We start from the raw sequence: 20,631 nt of genomic DNA, 5'->3' as shown, positions 1-20,631 counted from the left end.
TAGTAATACCTGTATAAACTAGACACCATAGTAACACATGTCTAAACTGGACACCATAGTAACACCTGTATAAACTTGACACCATAGTAACACATGTCTAAACTGGACACCATAGTAACACCTGTATAAACTAGACACCATAAGTAACACCTTATAAACTAGACACCATAGTAATACTTGTATAAACTAGACACCATAGTAATACTTGTATCAACTAGACACCATAGTAACACCTGTATAGACTAGAGACCATAGTAATACCTGTATAAACTAGACACCATAGTAACACCTTATAAACTAGACACCATAGTAATACCTGTATTAACTAGACACCATAGTAATACCTGTATAAACTAGACACCATAGTAATACCTGTATAAACTAGACACCATAGTAACACCTGTATAAACTAGACACCATAGTAACACCTGTATAAACTAGACACCATAGTAACACCTGTATAAACTAGACACCATAGTAACACCTGTATAAACTAGACACCATAGTAATACCTGTATAAACTAGACACCATAGTAACACCTGTATAAACTAGACACCATAGTAACACCTGTATAAACTGGACACCATAGTAATACCTGTATAAACTAGACACCATAGTAACACATGTCTAAACTGGACACCATAGTAACACCTGTATAAACTAGACATGTACCATAAGTAACACCTTATAAACTGGACACCATAGTTATACTTGTATAAACTAGACACCATAGTAACACATGTATAAACTAGACACCATAGTAACACCTGTATAAACTAGACACCATAGTAACACCTGTATAAACTAGACACCATAGTAACACCTTATAAACTGGACACCATAGTTATACTTGTATAAACTAGACACCATAGTAACACCTGTATAAACTAGACACCATAGTAACACCTGTATAAACTAGACACCATAGTAACACCTTATAAACTAGACACCATAGTAATACCTGTATAAACTGGACACCATAGTAATACCTGTATAAACTGGACACCATAGTAACACCTGTCTCAACTAGACACATTATAGTAATACCTTATAAACTAGACACCATAGTAATACCTGTATAAACTAGACACCATAGTAACACATGTCTAAACTGGACACCATAGTAACACCTGTATAAACCAGACACCATAAGTAACACCTTATAAACTAGACACCATAGTAATACTTGTATCAACTGGACAACATAGTAACACCTGTATAAACTAGACACCATAGTAACACCTTATAAACTAGACACCATAGTAACACCTGTATAAACTGGACACCATAGTAACACCTGTTTAAACTGGACAACATAGTAACACCTGTCTAAACTGGACACCAAAGTAACACCTGTCTAAACTAGACACCATAGTAACACCTGTCTAAACTGGACATCATAGTAACACCTGTATAAACTGGACACCATAGTAACACCTGTATAGACAAGAGACCATAGTAACACCTGTATAAACTGGACACCATATTAATACCTGTATAAACTAGACACCATAGTAACACATGTCTAAACTGGACACCATAGTAACACCTGTATAAACTAGACACCATAGTAACACCTTATAAACTAGACACCATAGTAATATTTGTATAAACTGGACACCATAGTAACACCTGTATAAACTGGACACCATAGTAATACCTGTATAAACTAGACACCATAGTAACACATGTTTAAACTAGACACCATAGTAACACCTGTTTAAACTGGACACCATAGTAATACCTGTTTAAACTGGACACCATAGTAACACCTGCATAAACTAGACACCATAGTAACACATGTATAAACTAGACACCATAGTAACACCTGTCTAAACTAGACACCATAGTAACACATGTCTAAACTGGACACCATAGTAACACCTGTTTAAACTAGACACCATAGTAACACATGTATAAACTAGACACCATAGTAACACCTGTATAAACTAGACACCATAGTAACACATGTCTAAACTGGAAACCAAAGTAACACCTGTATAAACTGGACACCATAGAAACACATGTCTTAACTAGACACCATAGTAAATACCTGTATAAACTTGACACAATAGCAACACCTTATAACCTAGACACCTAGACACCATAGTAACACCTGTATAAACTGGACACCATAGTAACACATGTCTAAATTAGACACCATAATTACACCTGTATAAACTGGACACCATAGTAATACCTGTATAAACTGGACACCATAGTAACACCTGTATAAACTAGACACCATAGTAACACCTGTCTCAACTGGACACCATAGTAACACCTGTCTAAACTGGACACCAAAGTAACATCTGTCTAAACTGGACACCATAGTAACACCTGTCTAAACTGGACATCATAGTGACATCTGTATAAACTAGACACCATAGTAGTACCTGTATAATTTAATTTTTTAATTATTATCTTTTTTTTATAATATTTCACATTTTGTCATACTATGACTCAAGAAAGAGACAATTCAACATCTTGTCAAAATAATCATATGTGACTGTACCAACATCATTTACCTTTCTCCAGGCCTTGTTCTCCTCCGTCAGCACACTATCCATCCATTCAGAAATAGCCCATCTCAGAGTTTTTGCCATAAGTGTTCAAGGTATTGCTAGGTTGGGTCCTAATTCTTCTTCACCATCACCTGACTGCAGGTCAAAATAATATTTGCGATTGCAAATCATATCCTGTCATAAACAACCGTATTCACTATAATTATCGCCCTCCTGTTTTCTAGAAAGAGTTGAAGCCGTATAATGACCCCCTTTTCAAGGATTTAACAATGCTTTACATCATGAGATGCCTCTAACATCAGGGTTGTGTCACATATTACATAAGTTTGTAAGTCACAAAGGATAAAAGGCTTATGCATGTTTCCTGTAACAGATTAATGTACCACGAGTACAGAAAGACTTACATTTTGGATTACGGCGAATGCTAGCTGCAATATTGTAGCTCAAAGGACTTTTTGACAGAAAATGGTGTCGTCTTTAGAGCTGCAATTGGTGCCTATTACTGCTAATGGAGCAAAGTAATGATTATGCAAACCATTATAAAACGTTTGTTTGCATTTTTATCGTACTTGTTTGATATCGCTTACATACTAGGCAATAAAACTGAACCATATAAAATATTGAATTCTCATCGAGGCATAATTTTTTTTACATAATACATATGAAGGTCTTTCTGAAGGGAATTTATATGGCAAGTCTACAAATTAAAAAATTGACGTCTTGTGAGCGGTACGATAGATATCAAGAATGGTAGTTATGTTTGTTGTGGACAAAAATAATATGTAAATGCATGTATACGCATAAAATAATTGGAAACCTACAAAAAAGTATAGAAAACTATGCCCGAGTGATTTTCAGAGGCAGTGTTCCACTAAGACACATAGGGACAAATTCGAACCTGGCCGAAAGGTATAGTAGGCCGGGTACTTATATTCGTTCTAGGCGAATATGTACAATCTGTAGTCTATAGATAATTACATACAATTTTGATGACTTTATAATATTCTTTTGTTGTGTTGATTTCCAATGCTGCGGTGGCCGAATGGTTAAGATGTCTCGACCTATTACCACAAACCCTCCACCTCTGGGTTGCGAGTTTGAATCCAATGTGGTGCAGTTGCCATGTACTGGATCGGTGGTTTTTCTCCGGGTATTTTGGCTTTCCTAAACCAACAAACCTGGCTCGTCCTTACATGACCCTTGCTGTTAAAAGGATGTTAAACTAATAAAACCCAATAAATAAACAGATGTCCGATGCTGATATTCATCACATGACTGGTTTCCTCATTTGTTCTTAACTGCCTTATCATCATATAAGGTGTGTAATTACACTAACATTAAAGATGCCCTACCACTGACAAAGCATAAACAATTCTCATCATTTGAATAATTGTAATAATTGGTGCTTTCCGTACTCATGTAAATGTAATTAACACACACACAAAAAAAAAACTTGTTTTGCTTTTGGTGGATGCACAATCAGTACTTCAGTGTAGTGTAAGGTAAGAAACTGTTGCAACTGAAGAAAAATACTTATTCGTCTGCTTCTGGTTTTGACAGAGAAAACATATCAGCCGTGTAGCATCTTTAACAATTGCTTCTGCAGAGATAAATATGCATCATCAGTCAACACTTGAATATCTTGTGTAGGTAAATTGAATGTTAAATTCTTACACATGTTCTATAAATAAAAAGCTGCATGTTGATGGACATTTTAAAGATATGATGTATGTGGTTACCGGTAGGCGTAAGCAAATGAAGGGGCCATAACTCTGTCTCTTATCTGCAAAAGTGGTAAAAAGTGGTAATAGAATTGGACCTAGCCATTTAGCATCTGTAGGACATAGGCTTTGTTACAATAATTCCATGGAAACTGCAGAAAAATGTGTTTCTTTTATTTAGAAAATGAAGTGACCATTACTTCATCACCAGAGGGATCTATGCGCCCACCAAAGAATGATCGACCTATGTCTGACAATGAAAAGACAGATTTTTCTCTGCTTTTTAAACTTTTATTACATCCTACAGAAAAAAATGAGACAGATCACTTCAGTACTTTCTGAGAAACAGCGGAAACAAACTGAATTTATTAAAATCCAAAATGGCGGCCTGTCTGCCATATTGTTCACCAAATAGTCTCAAAATGCAATATGCACAACTAGGGTCCTTTAAGGGGAAACTGCACATGAAATTTGAGACAGATCCCTTCAGTACATTCTGAGAAATAGCGGTAACAAACTTCAACTATCAAAATCCAAGACCATATGATGATGGTTGGCAAAAAAATTTCAGCAAAACCATCATGAACATTTGAATTTGGCCTAGCTCTTAAACATTTTAAGCAACAACTTTGTGAATTAAATTTTGTTGCAGTTATTATAACAAGAGGCCCAGAGGGCCTGTACCGCTCACCTGGTTTGTAATGCCAAGTAATGTTCTGAATACAGGTTCATTGTTTCCTTTCTGAAGGAATTTTAATATTAACCTCTAAATCCCCTATTGGGCCCCACCCCTCCTGCCCCCAGGGGGTCAGAGCCAAAATTTACACAAGTTATGTTCTCCTTCCCCCAAGGATGTTTGTGGCCAAATTTGGTTACATTCCATTCAGAACTCTATGACTAGTAGCGATTTAAAGGATTTACCTCTATTTCCCCTATTGGGCCCCGCCCCTCCTGCCCGTGGGGGACCAGAGCCAAAATTTATACAAGTTCTGTTCCCTTTCCCCCAAGGATGTTTGTGGCCAAATTTGGTTACATTCCATGCAATACACTATGACTAGTAGCGATTTAAAGGATTTACCTCTATATCCCCTATTGGGCCCCGCCCCTCCTGCCCCTGGGGGATCAGAGCCAAAATTTATACAAGTTCTGTTCCACTTCCCCCAAGGATGTTTGTGGCTAACTTTGGTGACAATCCATGCAGAACTCTATGACTAGTAGCGATTTAAAGGATTTACCTCTATTTCCCCTATTGGGCCCCACCCCTCCTGCCCGTGGGGGACCAGAGCCAAAATTTATACAAGTTCTGTTCCCCTTCCCCAAAGGATGTTTGTGGCCAAATTTGGTTACAATCCATGCAGAACTCTAGGACAAGTAGCGATTTATAGGATTTACCTAAATTTCCCTTATTGGGCCCCGCCCCTCCTGTCCCCGGGGGGTCAGAGCCAAAATTTATACAAGTTCTATTCCCCTTCCCCCAAGGATGTTTCAGGCCAAATTTGGTTACAATCCATGCAGAACACTAGGACAAGTAGCGATTTATAGGATTTACCTCAATTTCCCCTATTGGGCCCCGCCCCTCCTGTCCCCGGGGGGTCAGAGCCAAAATTTATACAAGTTCTATTCCCCTTCCCCCAAGGATGTTTCTGGCCAAATTTGGTTTCAATCCATGCAGAACTCTAGGACAAGTAGCGATTTATAGGATTTACCTTAATTTCCCCTATTGGGCCCCACCCCTCCTGTCCCCGGGGGGGTCAGAGCAAAAATTTATACAAGTTCTGATCCCCTTCCCCCAAGGATGTTTCTGGCCAAATTTGGTTACAATCCATGCAGAACTCTAGGACAAGTAGCGATTTATAGGATTTACCTAAATTTCCCTTATTGGGCCCCGCCCCTCCTGTCCCCGGGGAGTCAGAGCCAAAATTTATACAAGTTCTGTTCCCCTCCCCCCAAGGATGTTTCTGGCCAAATTTGGTTAAAATCCATGCAGAACTCTATGACTAGTAGCGATTTAAAGGAAATGTTGACGGACAGACGGACGACGGACGGACGACGGACGACGGACGCCGCGCCATGACATAAGCTCACCGGCCCTTCGGGCCAGGTGAGCTAAAAAAAGAAGAGTTTTTTAATTCATGAAGGGGTCATAACTTTATCACGAGTGGTAGCCTTAGTTTGAGAAACTAAAATATTGCAAGTCAGGAAAGGCTCTGCTAAACATCTGACCAACCAGGGCATCAGACTCTACTAAAACATTTGTGTAAATATTCTGAATACTTCATAAATTCCAAGTGCTAAATAAGACAATAAAGGACTGTGATCGCAGCAAAATAGTGTGTTTATAATGACATCCAATTTTCCTTGTTTTATGCACCATGAGAAGAGAAAAGGTAAGGCATGTTGTCACTTTCTGGAGGATTATCACATTTTTATGTTCAAAGGAGTCAGATTACAATCATCACTTCTTATACCTATAAGTACCACATGAACACAAGGAAATAATGAAACATATATTGCATCGCATAATTCAATCTTTGATTATCTGGATATTAATGAAAATACAAACACTGGCAGATGAAATTGATAATAATTGTAATAATTAAACCCCTCTTACACATTAAAGCTATGATGTTCACAGACTCTGCCATATTTTGCAAATGGAATGTTAGCTAACTTTACTCTGTTGTTCATACAATAAATCTCTGGCTGCCTCAGCATGTAAGTCCATGATACCGACGAGTTCATTAGTCAAGGTGTATGTCTTTCCTTTCCAATGGAACTTGGTAGGTGGGTAATTTTCACCTTTCTCAAATTCAAAATATTGACTGATTTCAATGGCAATACTAGATTTGATCAGTCCTATACCACCAAGGGAAGTCGAAGCTGGGTGATAAACTCTTCCTGTGTTTGGCAGCATACAGATTCTCTGTGGTTCAAACTTCACTGTGAGTGCCGTTCCCGCCCCTCCATAAGACAAAAGGTCAAGGTCACCAGGAGTTGGAGCATCTAAAATGTGTGTGTAGACAATAGGTCTATCATCACATCGTATATAGTTACGTTCTCTTCCACAGGGAGATAAAAATGGAAAATCGGCTCTGTATCTTGTTGTCTCATTCAGTTTTAATCTTTTGAAGAAAAATGACAGGAAATCTTTCTCTGTAAAAAGGAATAAAAATGTCTTATTTAAAGGGACAATTCAGTCTAAGACTACATTAAAATTTGCATATATATTGAAAACAAACCATTCGATTAGTTGGTTTTACTGTGATATGTCAGAAAAGCCCACTGTAGTGAAATGTATGTGAAAACTCGCTTACTGTCCACCATTACACATTGTGGTTGGGAGTCTTGTATGCTGAACCCTGATCCTTGCCAGTGTAGTAAAGAATGTTTTGTCTAGAATTACTCATATTATTAGGTGCATGTTTTTGTCTAAATATAATTTCACCAACTCCTCAGTGGTTATGTATTGCATTTGTTTAACGTATGTGACTTTGGCTCGAGTATGGGTCAACGATTTGGAATCTCAATGGTATCAATCAAAATACTTAACAATGTTGTGAAATTTGTCAATATTTCTTGTTATATGTTAACGTTCCATATGGTATGTATAACAATACATTTATGTCTATTTTGCTTCGTGGTTATGTAACAGGGTTAACCTCATTGAATTGTCCCTTTAATTCTAAACTTGTCAATTGTTTGATGTTATGATATTTTAAATGATATAAACCACAGGGACCTGGCACATTTTTTTACCAACAGTATTTATATGATATAAACCACAGGGACCTGGCACATTTTTTTACCAACAGTATTTATATATATGGTAGAGAAAACCCGACATATTTTTTAATCTAAGGTTTTTTAAATAAAAGGGCTCTATATATCAGTGACATATATCTAACTTCAAAGAGAAATTATTTATCTTTCCAATGAGTGATACTTTTAAATAAAAGGGCTCTATATATCAGTGACATATATCTAACTTCAAAGAGAAATTATTTATCTTTTCAATGATTGATACCAAATTTACACTTGTGGTGGTACACAGTACCCATAACTCTTATATAAACAACAAAAGCAATGTGATAATCAATCTCACTAACAAGAAAGGAGACACTTTTGGATATTCTATAACTGACATTAAAGGACTGTTGACATTTTAGACTATGAGGCACTATTTCCTTCTTTTCATCTATCTGTCAGTGAGCCACTTTGTTTTCATATCAAACTCAAAATTAAACATACAAAAAATAATAGGGAGATTGATATGGGAATTGATCAAAAATTCCTTTAAAACTAGTAGTACAAGACAATATGACTTTCATGCTTTTGTTAATCAAACCAAGGACAATTTTAACATGACGTTTGAAAAAAAAAACTTTTTTCCCGAAGCACTTGATGTGAAATACTGTAACTTATCTTTTTTCAGATGGAAGATGGTTCATTGTGATCATATTCTATGCTTTTTAGAAACAAGCAGATGTCCTAATAGTTTGCTGTTTTTATATATTTGAATAATCAAGTATTTGTTTTCATACAAAATCTGACTTTCTGATGGGCAGATTCTTTTTCTTCATATACTATAAAGAAAAAATCTGAGAATGGCGCAAAAACCTGACATGATCATGATGTCACAATAGAGACGTTGACGTTGCGTATTGATTTAGAAAAATAATCCTTTGAAAATCAATGGAATCGTACGTTTAAATGTATTTTGTGTTTAATTATAGTTATATGCATTGATGTAACTATTTTTTAACTTCATCGGGGTATGAAAGAAATTTTGTTTGCAAACTATGTGAATCCGCTTTCATTCACCATGTAAGAGAAATGTTGACTATTAAATTTTTTATGTAATTTGTCTGATGTTTGTTAACTAATATAATTAACTTACCCTTAAAGCATGAAGTAAAATTTTTCATCTTTGCATCATCAAGAAAAAGCTGGAAAAGATGAAAACATTGTATACATATACCCATTTAAAAGTAATTAAAATTAAGCATAGGTTTGGCCTTGACAAAAGAAGGAATATTTGCATCTATGAATTATTTAATTCTAACATCTAGGTATAAAATAACATCTGGCAAAAAGCTTCAACAGGCTGTTATTTTACCTACAAACATGGATTTCACTAGTACTTGGTCATGTTTGTGTATTGCAATAATCAGCACTTTTGAACAAGAGTCCATGGGCATTAACGGTCACCTTATATTAGATACAAATTAGTTATATAATTTACTAGCCAACTGATGTCTTCTGTTCACGAAATAGGAACATACATTGGTGCATATTTACTCACATATCCGAGTTCACAAGGTTCAATAAGTATCATTGCAAAGGGAAATTACTCCGGAAAGTAAAATCAAGCTTATTTTCAAACTTCCAATGTTAGCTATATAGCCTATATGCAAAGTTTCATTAATCTTGGATCATATTTACTGAAGTTATCATGTTCACAAGATTCAATACAATGTAATTATAATGTAGGTCAAGTTTCCGTGTTCACAAGGTCCAATAATATTTTTTGTGCAAAGGGCAATAAATCCATAAATTACCATCTAATCAAGCTGAATTTTTTAACTCATCCGAGATTGTTCCACTGTTAGTCTACAAACAAAGTTTCATTAAGCTCGGTTTATATTCACTAAAGTTATTGCGTTCACAAGGTCCTATAATATTTGTGCAAAGGGAAATAACTCCATAAATTACTGTCTAATCAAGCTGATTTCCAAACTCATCCAAGATCTTTCAAATTTTATTCTACATGCAAAGTTTCATTAAGCTCAGTTTATATTTACTGAAGTTATCGCATTCACAAGGAAATATTAATGGACGTCACTGGATGCACGACACATGATGAACGACACATGACGGATGACGAAGGACAAAAGACTATCACAATAGGTCACTATGACCGATGGTCAGGTAACCTAAAAATGCTTGACAATGCATCTTCAAAGTGAATGGTCGGGCTACGGAAGGCTAAAGTCAGTAAAAATGGTGTTAATATATCCAGTGTAATTTCTTATGAAATAGAAAAGTAAAACTTTCCTTCAAATTCACTCTGCATGCAAAGATTTAAGAAATTAATTTATATTATAGGAATCATAAAAATGTCCTCCTGGCTGGCTATGCCCATGTTGCCATTTCCACGCAGCCTCGCTTTCAAAGAGTAAGGTGAATTTATTTTAGAACTGTGCTAAATTTACACGAGGCTTTTCCAAAACAGCAATGGTCAAATCTTGAAAATTAAGCAGAACTTGACCGTCGTTTTGATTCGTAAGGACTTCTGGAAGGACAATAAATGCATTTAGACTGGTTTTCTTTGCCTGACTATTCACTTTAACTACTGCATAACTGTTTATTTTTGCTGGCCAATTTGTTGTAGAGTGGTGGTTTTGAGTACGGCTGGCAGCTACTCTTGCTCGGTTACATTTTGTGTCATAGACCAATCCAAGTGGAAGTATTGGAGGCTTCCTTGGAGAGAACATGGGTTGGTTTGGAGCGAACACATTTGAAAGGGCGGAATAGTATACTGTAAACCAACTTTTATTCACGGCTACTTAATTTCGCGAATTCCGTTTCAAAACAAGGTCATGGAGATTAACTTTCCGGAGCAGACTATCATTCTATTTTCATTACTTTACCCGACATAAAGTATTTATATGGTATTATCTGGGCTTTTTTTTTTCAGTATGATAAATCGGCCCCATTCCCCATGGAATTAGATTTTAGTGAATCAGAATTTCGTGATTTTGATTGAAGTGTAAATAAAATTCTACCGATTCTTAATATTTCACAGATCAAAATTTTGTAATCAAGGTGATGGCCATCGATATCACCAAAAGATGATCCCTGTGAATATAACAGCCGATGCAATATCTTCTATTACTTTAGTACATGTACGTTATGTAGGTTAGTAGAAAAAATATTGAGCTGTTCTTTCCATTGAGAATTATTGTTCATTCATGGATTTTTTTTGTTTAAAACATTTCATTAGCTCAGCGACCTTGGTAATATAAGGGCAATTCAGACTTTAAATATATGGCAGATGTCTGATTATATACTTGTCACCTACACAATATACACATTCAGACTGCATTTATATCTGCAAATTGTTTTGATAACATATAAATCACACTGTAACTACTTAGCCTAAACATATTTACATTTTATCTATTTTTCTTTTGTAGTAGATTTTAATTATAATTGTAAACTGTTATATGAACTCCTTCTAGCTTTGCGCTAGGAGGAATTTCCCTTTAGCGCAGTTGGTAGAGTGGTGGTTTTGAGTACGGCTGGCAGCTACTCTTGCTCGGTTACATTTTGTGTCATAGACCAATCCAAGTGGAAGTATTGGAGGCTTCCTTGGAGAGAACATGGGTTGGTTTGGAGCGAACACATTTGAAAGGGGGGAATAGTATACTGTAAACCAACTTTTATTCATGGCTACTTAATTTTGCGAATTCCGTTTCAAAACAAGGTCGTGGAGATTAACTTTCCGGAGCAGACTATCGTTCTATTTTCATTACTTTTCCTGACATTAAGTATTTATATGGTATTATCTGGGCTTTTTTTTCAGTATGATAAATCGGCCCCATTCCCCATGGCAAAACCTCTAAATTTTTCCCAATTCAAGCCTAAAATTTCCCAAAATCAAAGTTTTTTTAAAACTATCCAAAAATATTGCATAAACTTAATTGTTAAGGCTTTAAATATTTGTGAATTGGCTTCAGAAAAGTACATAAACTACACTGGAAAATAAAAAATCTTATTTGTTATGCTTTATTTCATATTTCATAATTTTTCCCAAATCTTGGTTTTGTTGGTTATAACAATGTTACCAAATTCAAAGCCACAGGCCCCATTCCCAAAGCACTGATAAAAAGCCCTGGTATTATAGATCTGTTTTTGTGAAACAGACTATAGCCGTTTACCTGCGTATGTATAAGATATCTCATTTGTAATAGGCCTAAGTGTTAATCCCTATACAAACACGTACAGTGCAACATAATAGTAATCATGATACACACAAATATACAATAGCATCTGCCAGTATTGGCGACAATTAGTATGCCTTGAGGTGTCTTTGGGTAAACATGTCAGTATTACCCGGTAGTGTAATTAAAACAAAACAACGTCTACTACATGTAGCTAAAAAGGATACCATTACTCAAATTCTGGGACTTGAGATCTTAAATCTACGGAACTGAAGTGACCCCTTTTGTCACCTTATAGTCCAGTAAAAATACGAAAAAAAGAGGCCTAACCTCCAAATAATTGCAACAGAATTTGTTTTCTGCTTTTTGGGTTGGAGGATCTTAGTATTTTACCATGAAAAAAACCGCCAAAAACCATATGTTTGGAAAGTCGTTTTTTCAACACCCAAAAAATAAGAAAATATATAGAAATTACACTTTTGACCACTTTTTAAAGTACGATATATGGTATTTTTGCAATACTTGAAATATGAAATCGGGTATATAGTAAGACAAACTTTAGGTTAGTACAAATAAGTTGAAATGATACAATAATTTCAGTCAATCCAAGTAAAAAAGAAGGATGAAAACGACTCAAAACCTTTTGAATTTAGCTAGCATTACCGTTTTTGTTCTTTTTAGATGCAAACATTGATAAAATCTATCAGCACACAGTTTATTGCCTAGTAGGTAAGTCAGATATTAAACCAGTACGATAAAATGGAAACAAACATTTTATAATAGTTTACATAATCATTACTTTGTTCCATTAATAGGCACCGATTGTAGCCCTAAAGACAACATCATTTTCTGTCTAAAAGTCATTTGCAGCTAGCCACGAAGCTAGAAGGTGACCGTATCACTATGTACAATTAAAACCTACTACACTACTCCCCTCCCTTTCAAACGTGTTCGCCCCTGAACACAAATCCGGGTTCTATCTAAGCCTCTCAATCTCGTTTAGCTTTCGTTTGGAGTGGTCTACTGCAAGGCACCAAATGTAACAGAACGAGAGTATACGTGTGCCGCTAGCCAGGCTCGAACCCGCGACCCCAGACTTATTGGTCCGCCGCTCTACCGACTGAGCTTAAGGGAAATCCCCCTAGCGCGAAGCTAGAAAGCGATCGTATCATTTTTTTCATAACATTTGTCATTTGATTGTTTTTGACTGTTTCAGTCAGTGGCTAATTTACCTGTCCTTGGTGGTCGATAAAGTAAAAATATTCTCTGATCTTTGGTTCCGGCGATTGTCCTTGTATATAATGTACACTTCGACTCCATAACTTTGGTTGCCAGTTTTTTTTAACATTGATATGCATTCGAAGAACATTCATGTTTTTCTGTTTGTAGTTTGTTTTCGTCGGAAGTCGTCTGTAATATGTCATGCGCACTTGTTAATTAAACCCAAATGAAACCATCAAACTGATTGGCCTGGTATCTACTTCCGTTTTCTATTTGACCAATCAACAAACTCGTTACATTATGACCAGGGCCATATTTCCCTGATGAGCACTTTTAACAAATCGACATGCCTTTACTCACAAGAACCATTCTTTAAATAATCTAGAGCTTTAGAATGGACCGGAAAGTAATATTGGAATGAGTGATATTTCATGTTTTTACGGAGAATCTTATATTGGTGTTTGAAGAAATTACATTGTATCGAAGATGTCGCATACGAAGAGAGCATGGAAACTTCGTAAGTCAGCAAAAGAGTTAAAAACTCAATGCTTGTGCTAGACGCGAAACTGAAATTGAAGATGAATGGGCGATATGAATGATTATTAGTAGCACAAACCAGGGAGATTGGAATTGGTGATGAAAGAATGAGATGAATGATGTATAACATGTATTTCAAAAAGATTATGATACAATGTGTTGTTTCTAAAATGAAAAGATACAAAAATCATTCATTAGGCTACCATACACAATATTCATTCTAGGATAAGTAAGTAAGGTACACCGACATGATTTTTATGAAATTGTAACAGGAGCAAAACGGGCCCAGTTTGTTAATAACTACAAACTACACCCGGCTCCCTACCTGTGTGTTTCAACCAAGGTTCGTAGGGTTTTGCTTGATTTTTGCCGGTGAAGGAAAACAAGACAAAAACTTTTAACATGTAACAATATTTATTTATAACGACATATTAATATTAAACGATGTATTACACAAGATGTAGGGCCCAACAACCCCTCCATACCCCACTAAAAACCCTACCATCCTACCTATAAATATTCCTGCTTCCTATTACCCACCTGTATTTAAAACCTATTAGGTCCAGGAACTCAATCCTTCAGTACACCGCAATGAAATGGACAGAACACCCCTATATATACCCTTCTATAACAATACATGCACGATCGACCAATACGAAGACGGAACACAACACAAGCGCCTGATACCATGACATTATACACGACAGCTACATGTGTACAAGATACACACGCATTCTTACAGCTAGCACAGCGCCGATATTGAGAAACTTCTGAGGGGCAATATCGACATCTAATTCCGGACCCCTATATGAGTCTTCGCAAGTTCCGCCCTCGAACTAGGGCGTAAGTTTGACGCTTAATTACGAAGTGAAAACTTACCAGAATGTCAAAAAACATAGTGTTAGTCAGTAGTTATCCATGAACGTATCCTGCTATAAGAATAGGATATGACAAAATATAAATCCACGGAACAATCACACATTTTGTAGTTGACCCATAGCAATCATGTCCAGTGCTGTACAATCTAGGTTAAATCATATATTCCAATTTTCGTCACTTCTGGTTTATAAAAATATAGCACAGTGTTTAAAGTGAAAAGATAATGTTAACAATGGTAACCAAGGTTGTAACAATATTTATTTATGACGACATATTACATATTAAACAATGTATTACACAAGATGTAGGGCCCAACAACCCCTACAACCCCTCCATACCCCACTAACAACCCTACCATCCTACCTATAAATATTCCTGCTTCCAATTACCCACTTGTATTTAAAACCTATTAGGTCCAGGAACTCAGTCCTTCAGTACACCGCAATGAAATGGACAGAACACCCCTATATATACCCTTCTATAACAATACATGCACGATCGACCAATACGAAGACGGAACACAACACAGGCGCCTGATACCATGACATTATACACGACAGCTACATGTGTACAAGATACACACACATTCTTACAGCTAGCACAGTACTACGACATGATATATATTCCCATAAAACACAAACTATTTACAAGCCCTGCTACAAAATAATGCGCTTTGGTTTATTAATGTTTGAATGAGGTATTTCTATGGTGTCAAACCTGAAATATATCTACTGATCTAGTACTAACTATGGTTATCTTTAATCCAATAATATCAGGCGCCGATATTGAGAAACTTCTGAGGGGCAATATTGACATCTAATTCCCGACCCCTATATGAGTCTTCGCAAGTTCCGCCCTCGAACTAGGGCGTAAGTTTGACGCTTAATTACAAAGTGAAAACTTACCAGAATGTCAAAAAACATAGCGTTAGTCAGTAGTTATCCATGAACATATCCTGCTATAAGAATAGGATATGACAAAATATAAATCCACGGAACAATCACACATTTTGTAGTTGACCCATAGCAATCATGTCCAGCGCTGTACAATCTAGGTTAAATCATATATTCCAATTTTTGTCACTTCTGGTTTATAAAAATATAGCACAGTGTTTAAAGTGGAAAGATGATATTAACAATGGTAACCAGGGTTGTTTAAATGTTCTTATAAATTCTGGAAATATTTTTATACAATAATACATTTTAGTCGTACTGCAAGAATTTTGTAGATAATTATATTTTTACTTTCCTTCACCTTTGCGTAATTTGTAAGTACCGAGCAAAAATGGCGACTGGGTAGAATTACAAATAGTGGTGGGGGTAAACAAATGTCTAAATTCAGTATAAAAGTGCAATAGTGACATTTTGTATTTAACATGATTTGGGATAATTCCTTCAGGATTTGAAGGATGTGAAATTTATATTGAGCCCATTTCTGCGCAGTGTGAATCCTGCATGATTGTTATAGGCAAGACACAACTTAATGATCAAAACAGTCTCGTCGTGCTATACCTCTAACATTGTTGGAGTATGGTTATCCTAAGAATAGTAACAGGCGTTATAATGATTTTAGAAAGGAAAAAGTAACCTATTCGTCCTATCTGTGGAAGAACACAAAAAATTACACAATGCTTTTGAGTGCCTTGTCCAGGAATTGGATATGGGTATTATAAACAACAGACAACATCAGCTGAATAACATTAGAAACAGTTTTATCATTTATGCTAGTCAGAAGGTGATATCCTTTCTGCTACAACATTTGCTAGATATATGATAGACTATGAATATTTGTATAGTAATCAATTTAAGAAGATCAATTACAACAACTTCAGCTAATTATATAAGGAGTAGAGAAACCTCATATCCACCAACTTAACACTAACGGCGTTGGCTCTAATACCTGAAAATCCTTTGTTTAGTTATGAAACAATTTCACTAGTTTATACCTGTACTACCGGGGTAATGCTTTTGTCATTATATTAATGGTATCTTTTTGAAAATGGTTGCACAATTAGTGTTATAACAATGTTGATCTCTTTAAATCTCTATTTATTAAATTCTCTTTTTCTATCCACTGTGAAAAGTTGAATTTTGAATGGGATGATTTTAAATTAAATCTGATGTCACTGTTTCTTGTTTTATAAAATGACAAATAATGTAACAATGTTTTATTTACAATTAGATAGAGTAAAATTAAATATTGTGTTAAAAATATGCTGCAGATTATTGCAAGTAAAAATCATGTTTTGATTATCAAGTTCACTGATCTCTTAGGTTTTTAGCTCACCTGGCCCGAAGGGCCGGTGAGCTTATGTCATGGCGCGGTGTCCGTCGTCCGTCCTTCAACATTTCCTTTAACTCGCTACTAGTCATAGAGTTCTGCTTTGATTGTAACCAAATTTGACCACAAACATCTTTGGGGGAAGGGGATCACAGAACTTGTATAAATTTTGGCTCTGACCCCACAGGGGCAGGAGGGGCAGGGCCTAATAGTGGAAATAGAGGTAAATCCTATAAATCGCTACTTGTCATAGAGTTCTGCATGGATTCATTGTAACCAAAGTTGGTCACAAACATCCTTGGGGGAAGGGGAACAGAGTTCGTATAAATTTTGGCTCTGATCCCAGGGGGGCAGGAGGGGCCGGACCTAATAGGGGAAATAGAGGTAAATCCTTTAAATAGCTACTTGTCATAGAGTTGTGCATGGATTGTAACCAAATTTGGCCACAAACATCCTTGGGGGAAGGGGAATAGAATTTGTATAAAATTTGGCTTTGAGCCCCCGGGGGCATGAGGGGCGGGCCCAATAGGGGAAATAGAGGTAAATCCTTTAAATCGCTACTTGTCCTATAGAGTTCTGCATGGATTGTGACCAAATTTGGCCACAAACATCCTTGGGAGAAGGGGAACAGGGTTTGTATAAATTTTGGCTCTGAGCCCCCATGGGGGCAGGAGGGGCAGGGCCGAATAGGGGAAATAGAGGTAAATCCTTTAAATCAATACTAGTCATAGAGTTCTGCATGGATTGTTACCAAATTTGGCTACAAGCATTCATGGTGGAAGGGGAACAGGGTTTGTATAAATTTTGGCTCTGACCCCACAGGGGCAGGAGGGGCAGGGCCTAATAGTGGAAATAGAGGTAAATCCTATAAATCGCTACTTGTCATAGAGTTCTGCATGGATTGTAACCAAAGTTGGTCAGAAACATTCTTGGGGGAAGGGGAACAGAATTCGTATAAATTTTGGCTCTGATCCCAGGGGGGCAGGAGGGGCCGGACCTAATAGGGGAAATAGAGGTAAATCCTTTAAATTGCTACTTGTCATAGAGTTCTGCATGGATTGTAACCAAATTTGGCCACAAACATCCTTGGGGGAAGGGGAATAGAATTTGTATAAATTTTGAGCCCCCGGGGCAGGAGGGGCGGGGAGTATATTTCATGACCCTAGGGTCTCGCGTTTCCCCCACAGAGGGGGGTCAATTTACTTTAGTTTATATAGGAAAAACACATTTATGAACATTATTTGCTAAATTTTATTAGGAAATTAGTCAAACTTGATTAGAAGTATTAGCCTTAGCATTTTAACATCCATATCGGTCCTCGCTGACCCCCTTGGGGGACCATAGGGGCAGGGCCAAACACTGTCAAAATGACTTAAATTTCAAAAAAACTTCTGAGTTCACAGGTTTGATGGAAGCAAATACTTTTCAAAGATTAAAATGTCAAATTTATAAAATCACTGACCGACTTCAAGGGCCAGTATATATAGTGTTTATATGTCTTTGTTTCATTCTATAGTATATGCGAACTCAAGTGATCATTAAGGCCTATTGTCCTCTTGTTTTTAGAAAACAAATGTTTGCATTATTACCGGTATATATTAATGCTAGTAGTAATCTACACTAATCATATCTCTCTGTACAATTATTACTAAAAAAAACACAGACAAATAATTTGCAATAGATTTCACATTGTATATGACACATATATTGGGAATTTACGATATTGAGTAATGTTGTAAAGGTATTATAATACAATCATAAAGTGTCTAAAATACTATCACAATATAATATGTACTTTCACAACACCATTCTCACTGGAATGGGGTTGTTACTCAAATAGATGATAATTGTTTGTTCTAGAATTTAAGTGTGTTTTATCTTACATGTTTCAGAGGAGTTTGTGGCTCATGGTGCGAATGTAAACTGCCTTGCGATAGGACACAAATCTGGTCGGGTAATGGTGACTGGAGGAGAGGACAGAAAGGTCAACCTGTGGGCTGTGGGCAAGCCCAATTGTATTATGGTAAATGTTCAGTTACTTAATGTTTTATGGTTAGTGTTCATATAGCAGGCAAGCATAACTATATATCATGGTGAGTTTTAAGTGGCAAGCCCAACTGTATTGATCTATTCTAGTAATAAGTATGCTCATAATCACTTGCCTGGCCTGATGTTTTCTGGAATTTTCTTTTTTTAATGATTTAAAGTCATTTAGGTTTAGTCTGCTGAAGGTATTGTTGAAAATAAAAGTGGCTTTTGTTCTTCAACAGATTAAGATAAAGATAGATGGAAGTTGAACGATGCTGATCAGAGTCAGTACACTAAATTAGTATGTTAGATGGTTATCTGTCGGGTTGTTTGTCTGTAAATATATACCTGGTACTATTTCAGAGTCTGACTGGTCACACTACACCTGTAGAAGCTGTAAGATTTGGTCATGAAGAAGAAATTGTGGTGGCAGGATCTGTGTCAGGAGCTCTGAAAATATGGAATCTGGAAGAAGCAAAAAGTAAGCGGGTATAATATGAAGTGTTAAGTGATATAATCTAAGGGATTGTTTCATGTATCCTATATTTTGCAGAACCATTGATTTCCAATCCATTTTCTAAGTGAAATTATAACATGAAAAGGCAAACAACTAGTCTCTTTGTTATGTACAGGTTACAATATTTACATAACAACAGATGTTGTAAGCTTCATTACTCTTCATTAGTATCAAACTCTGTTGTAGTTGGATTCATAAATTGTGAAATATTGTATCCTTTAATTGAACCTTTATTAGGTTCATATTTAGAAACTATTTTCATCATATGGGTAATGAAATAGCAGGGTTGAACTTAATTAATTATTTATTTTGCCTGTGTTATACCATATCCATTTTGTGAAAATATGATATGAAACTTCTTAGTAACAATAAAAAAAAATGGTTGCATAACTTGATGCTGAAATTTTGTAAATTATTTAAAGTTGAGAGTTGATTTTGAGTTTACAATCTTCAACTTTGGTTTCAGTCATGAGAACACTTACTGGTCACAATTCAAGCATCAAAAGTTTGGACTTCCATCCATTTGGGGACTATGCTGCCTCAGGTTCTATGGACTGCAATGTCAAGGTAAGCTGGTAGTGGAGTTCACAGAAATCAATGAAGGAAATTGATAAAAAAAAATTCAAACAAGTACAGTCTGACCCGGATATAATGAAATCCAGGGGATCCTATGAATTTGTTCATAATAAACGGGTTTCAATATAACTGGGTTGGCATTTTTGTAGGACATCTCTAGTTATTTCCTTTGTTAGACGTAGATCCGACCATCAACAACGACAACAAGAAAATCAAAATAAAATTATATTTTAATAAACAAATTTTGTAATCATTTGTTTTAACTTACACATTTTTTTTTATAAAATTGATTTCAGTAAACATTTAACATTTACAATATATCGTACCCTTGATACTGCAGTCTGTTCTCCGGTAAGCCTTATTGTCATTTTTGAAAGAAATCTCTTATGCAAGACTGTCTCTT

The 20,631-nt window shown here is 36.0% G+C and overlaps 2 protein-coding genes across 2 annotated transcripts in view; one reads left to right on the top strand and one right to left on the bottom strand.

Annotated features, from left to right (window-relative positions):
* Positions 1 to 6,644: 6,644 nt before the first annotated feature.
* LOC138315487 (UPF0598 protein CG30010-like) lies at positions 6,645 to 13,608 on the bottom strand. The gene is made up of 3 exons (XM_069256541.1): positions 13,423 to 13,608; positions 9,145 to 9,193; positions 6,645 to 7,400 (listed from the first exon to the last, which is right to left on the bottom strand). Exons 1-3 carry the CDS (start codon positions 13,561 to 13,563, stop codon positions 6,910 to 6,912), a joined length of 681 nt encoding a protein of 226 aa, XP_069112642.1. The 5' UTR covers positions 13,564 to 13,608; the 3' UTR covers positions 6,645 to 6,909.
* A 114-nt stretch (positions 13,609 to 13,722) lies between these two features.
* The window catches only part of LOC138315486 (katanin p80 WD40 repeat-containing subunit B1-like), a 32,878-nt gene continuing 25,969 nt past the window's right edge, over positions 13,723 to 20,631 (top strand). The window contains exons 1-4 of the mRNA XM_069256540.1: positions 13,723 to 13,928; positions 19,000 to 19,130; positions 19,499 to 19,616; positions 20,119 to 20,219. Of these exons, the coding sequence (XP_069112641.1) occupies positions 13,898 to 13,928; positions 19,000 to 19,130; positions 19,499 to 19,616; positions 20,119 to 20,219 (381 nt within the window). The 5' untranslated portion in view covers positions 13,723 to 13,897. The remainder of the gene's footprint in view (positions 13,929 to 18,999; positions 19,131 to 19,498; positions 19,617 to 20,118; positions 20,220 to 20,631) is intronic.

This window comes from Argopecten irradians, chromosome 2 (genome assembly GCF_041381155.1).
Source record: "Argopecten irradians isolate NY chromosome 2, Ai_NY, whole genome shotgun sequence".
Classification (NCBI taxonomy): Eukaryota; Metazoa; Mollusca; class Bivalvia; order Pectinida; family Pectinidae; genus Argopecten; species Argopecten irradians.
The sequence above is the reverse complement of the archived record's forward strand: the minus strand, read 5'-3'. Positions and strand labels throughout refer to the sequence as shown.

Excerpts from the sequence above, each read along its gene's own strand:
- LOC138315487 (XM_069256541.1), bottom strand. The coding sequence starts at position 13,563 with ATGAATGTTCTTCGAATGCATATCAATGTTAAAAAAAACTGGCAACCA. Across the intron at positions 9,194-13,422 it reads TTATCGACCACCAAGGACAG|CTTTTTCTTGATGATGCAAA; the intron begins GTAAATTAGCCA and ends CATCTTTTCCAG. Across the intron at positions 7,401-9,144 it reads TTTTACTTCATGCTTTAAGG|AGAAAGATTTCCTGTCATTT; the intron begins GTAAGTTAATTA and ends TCCTTTTTACAG.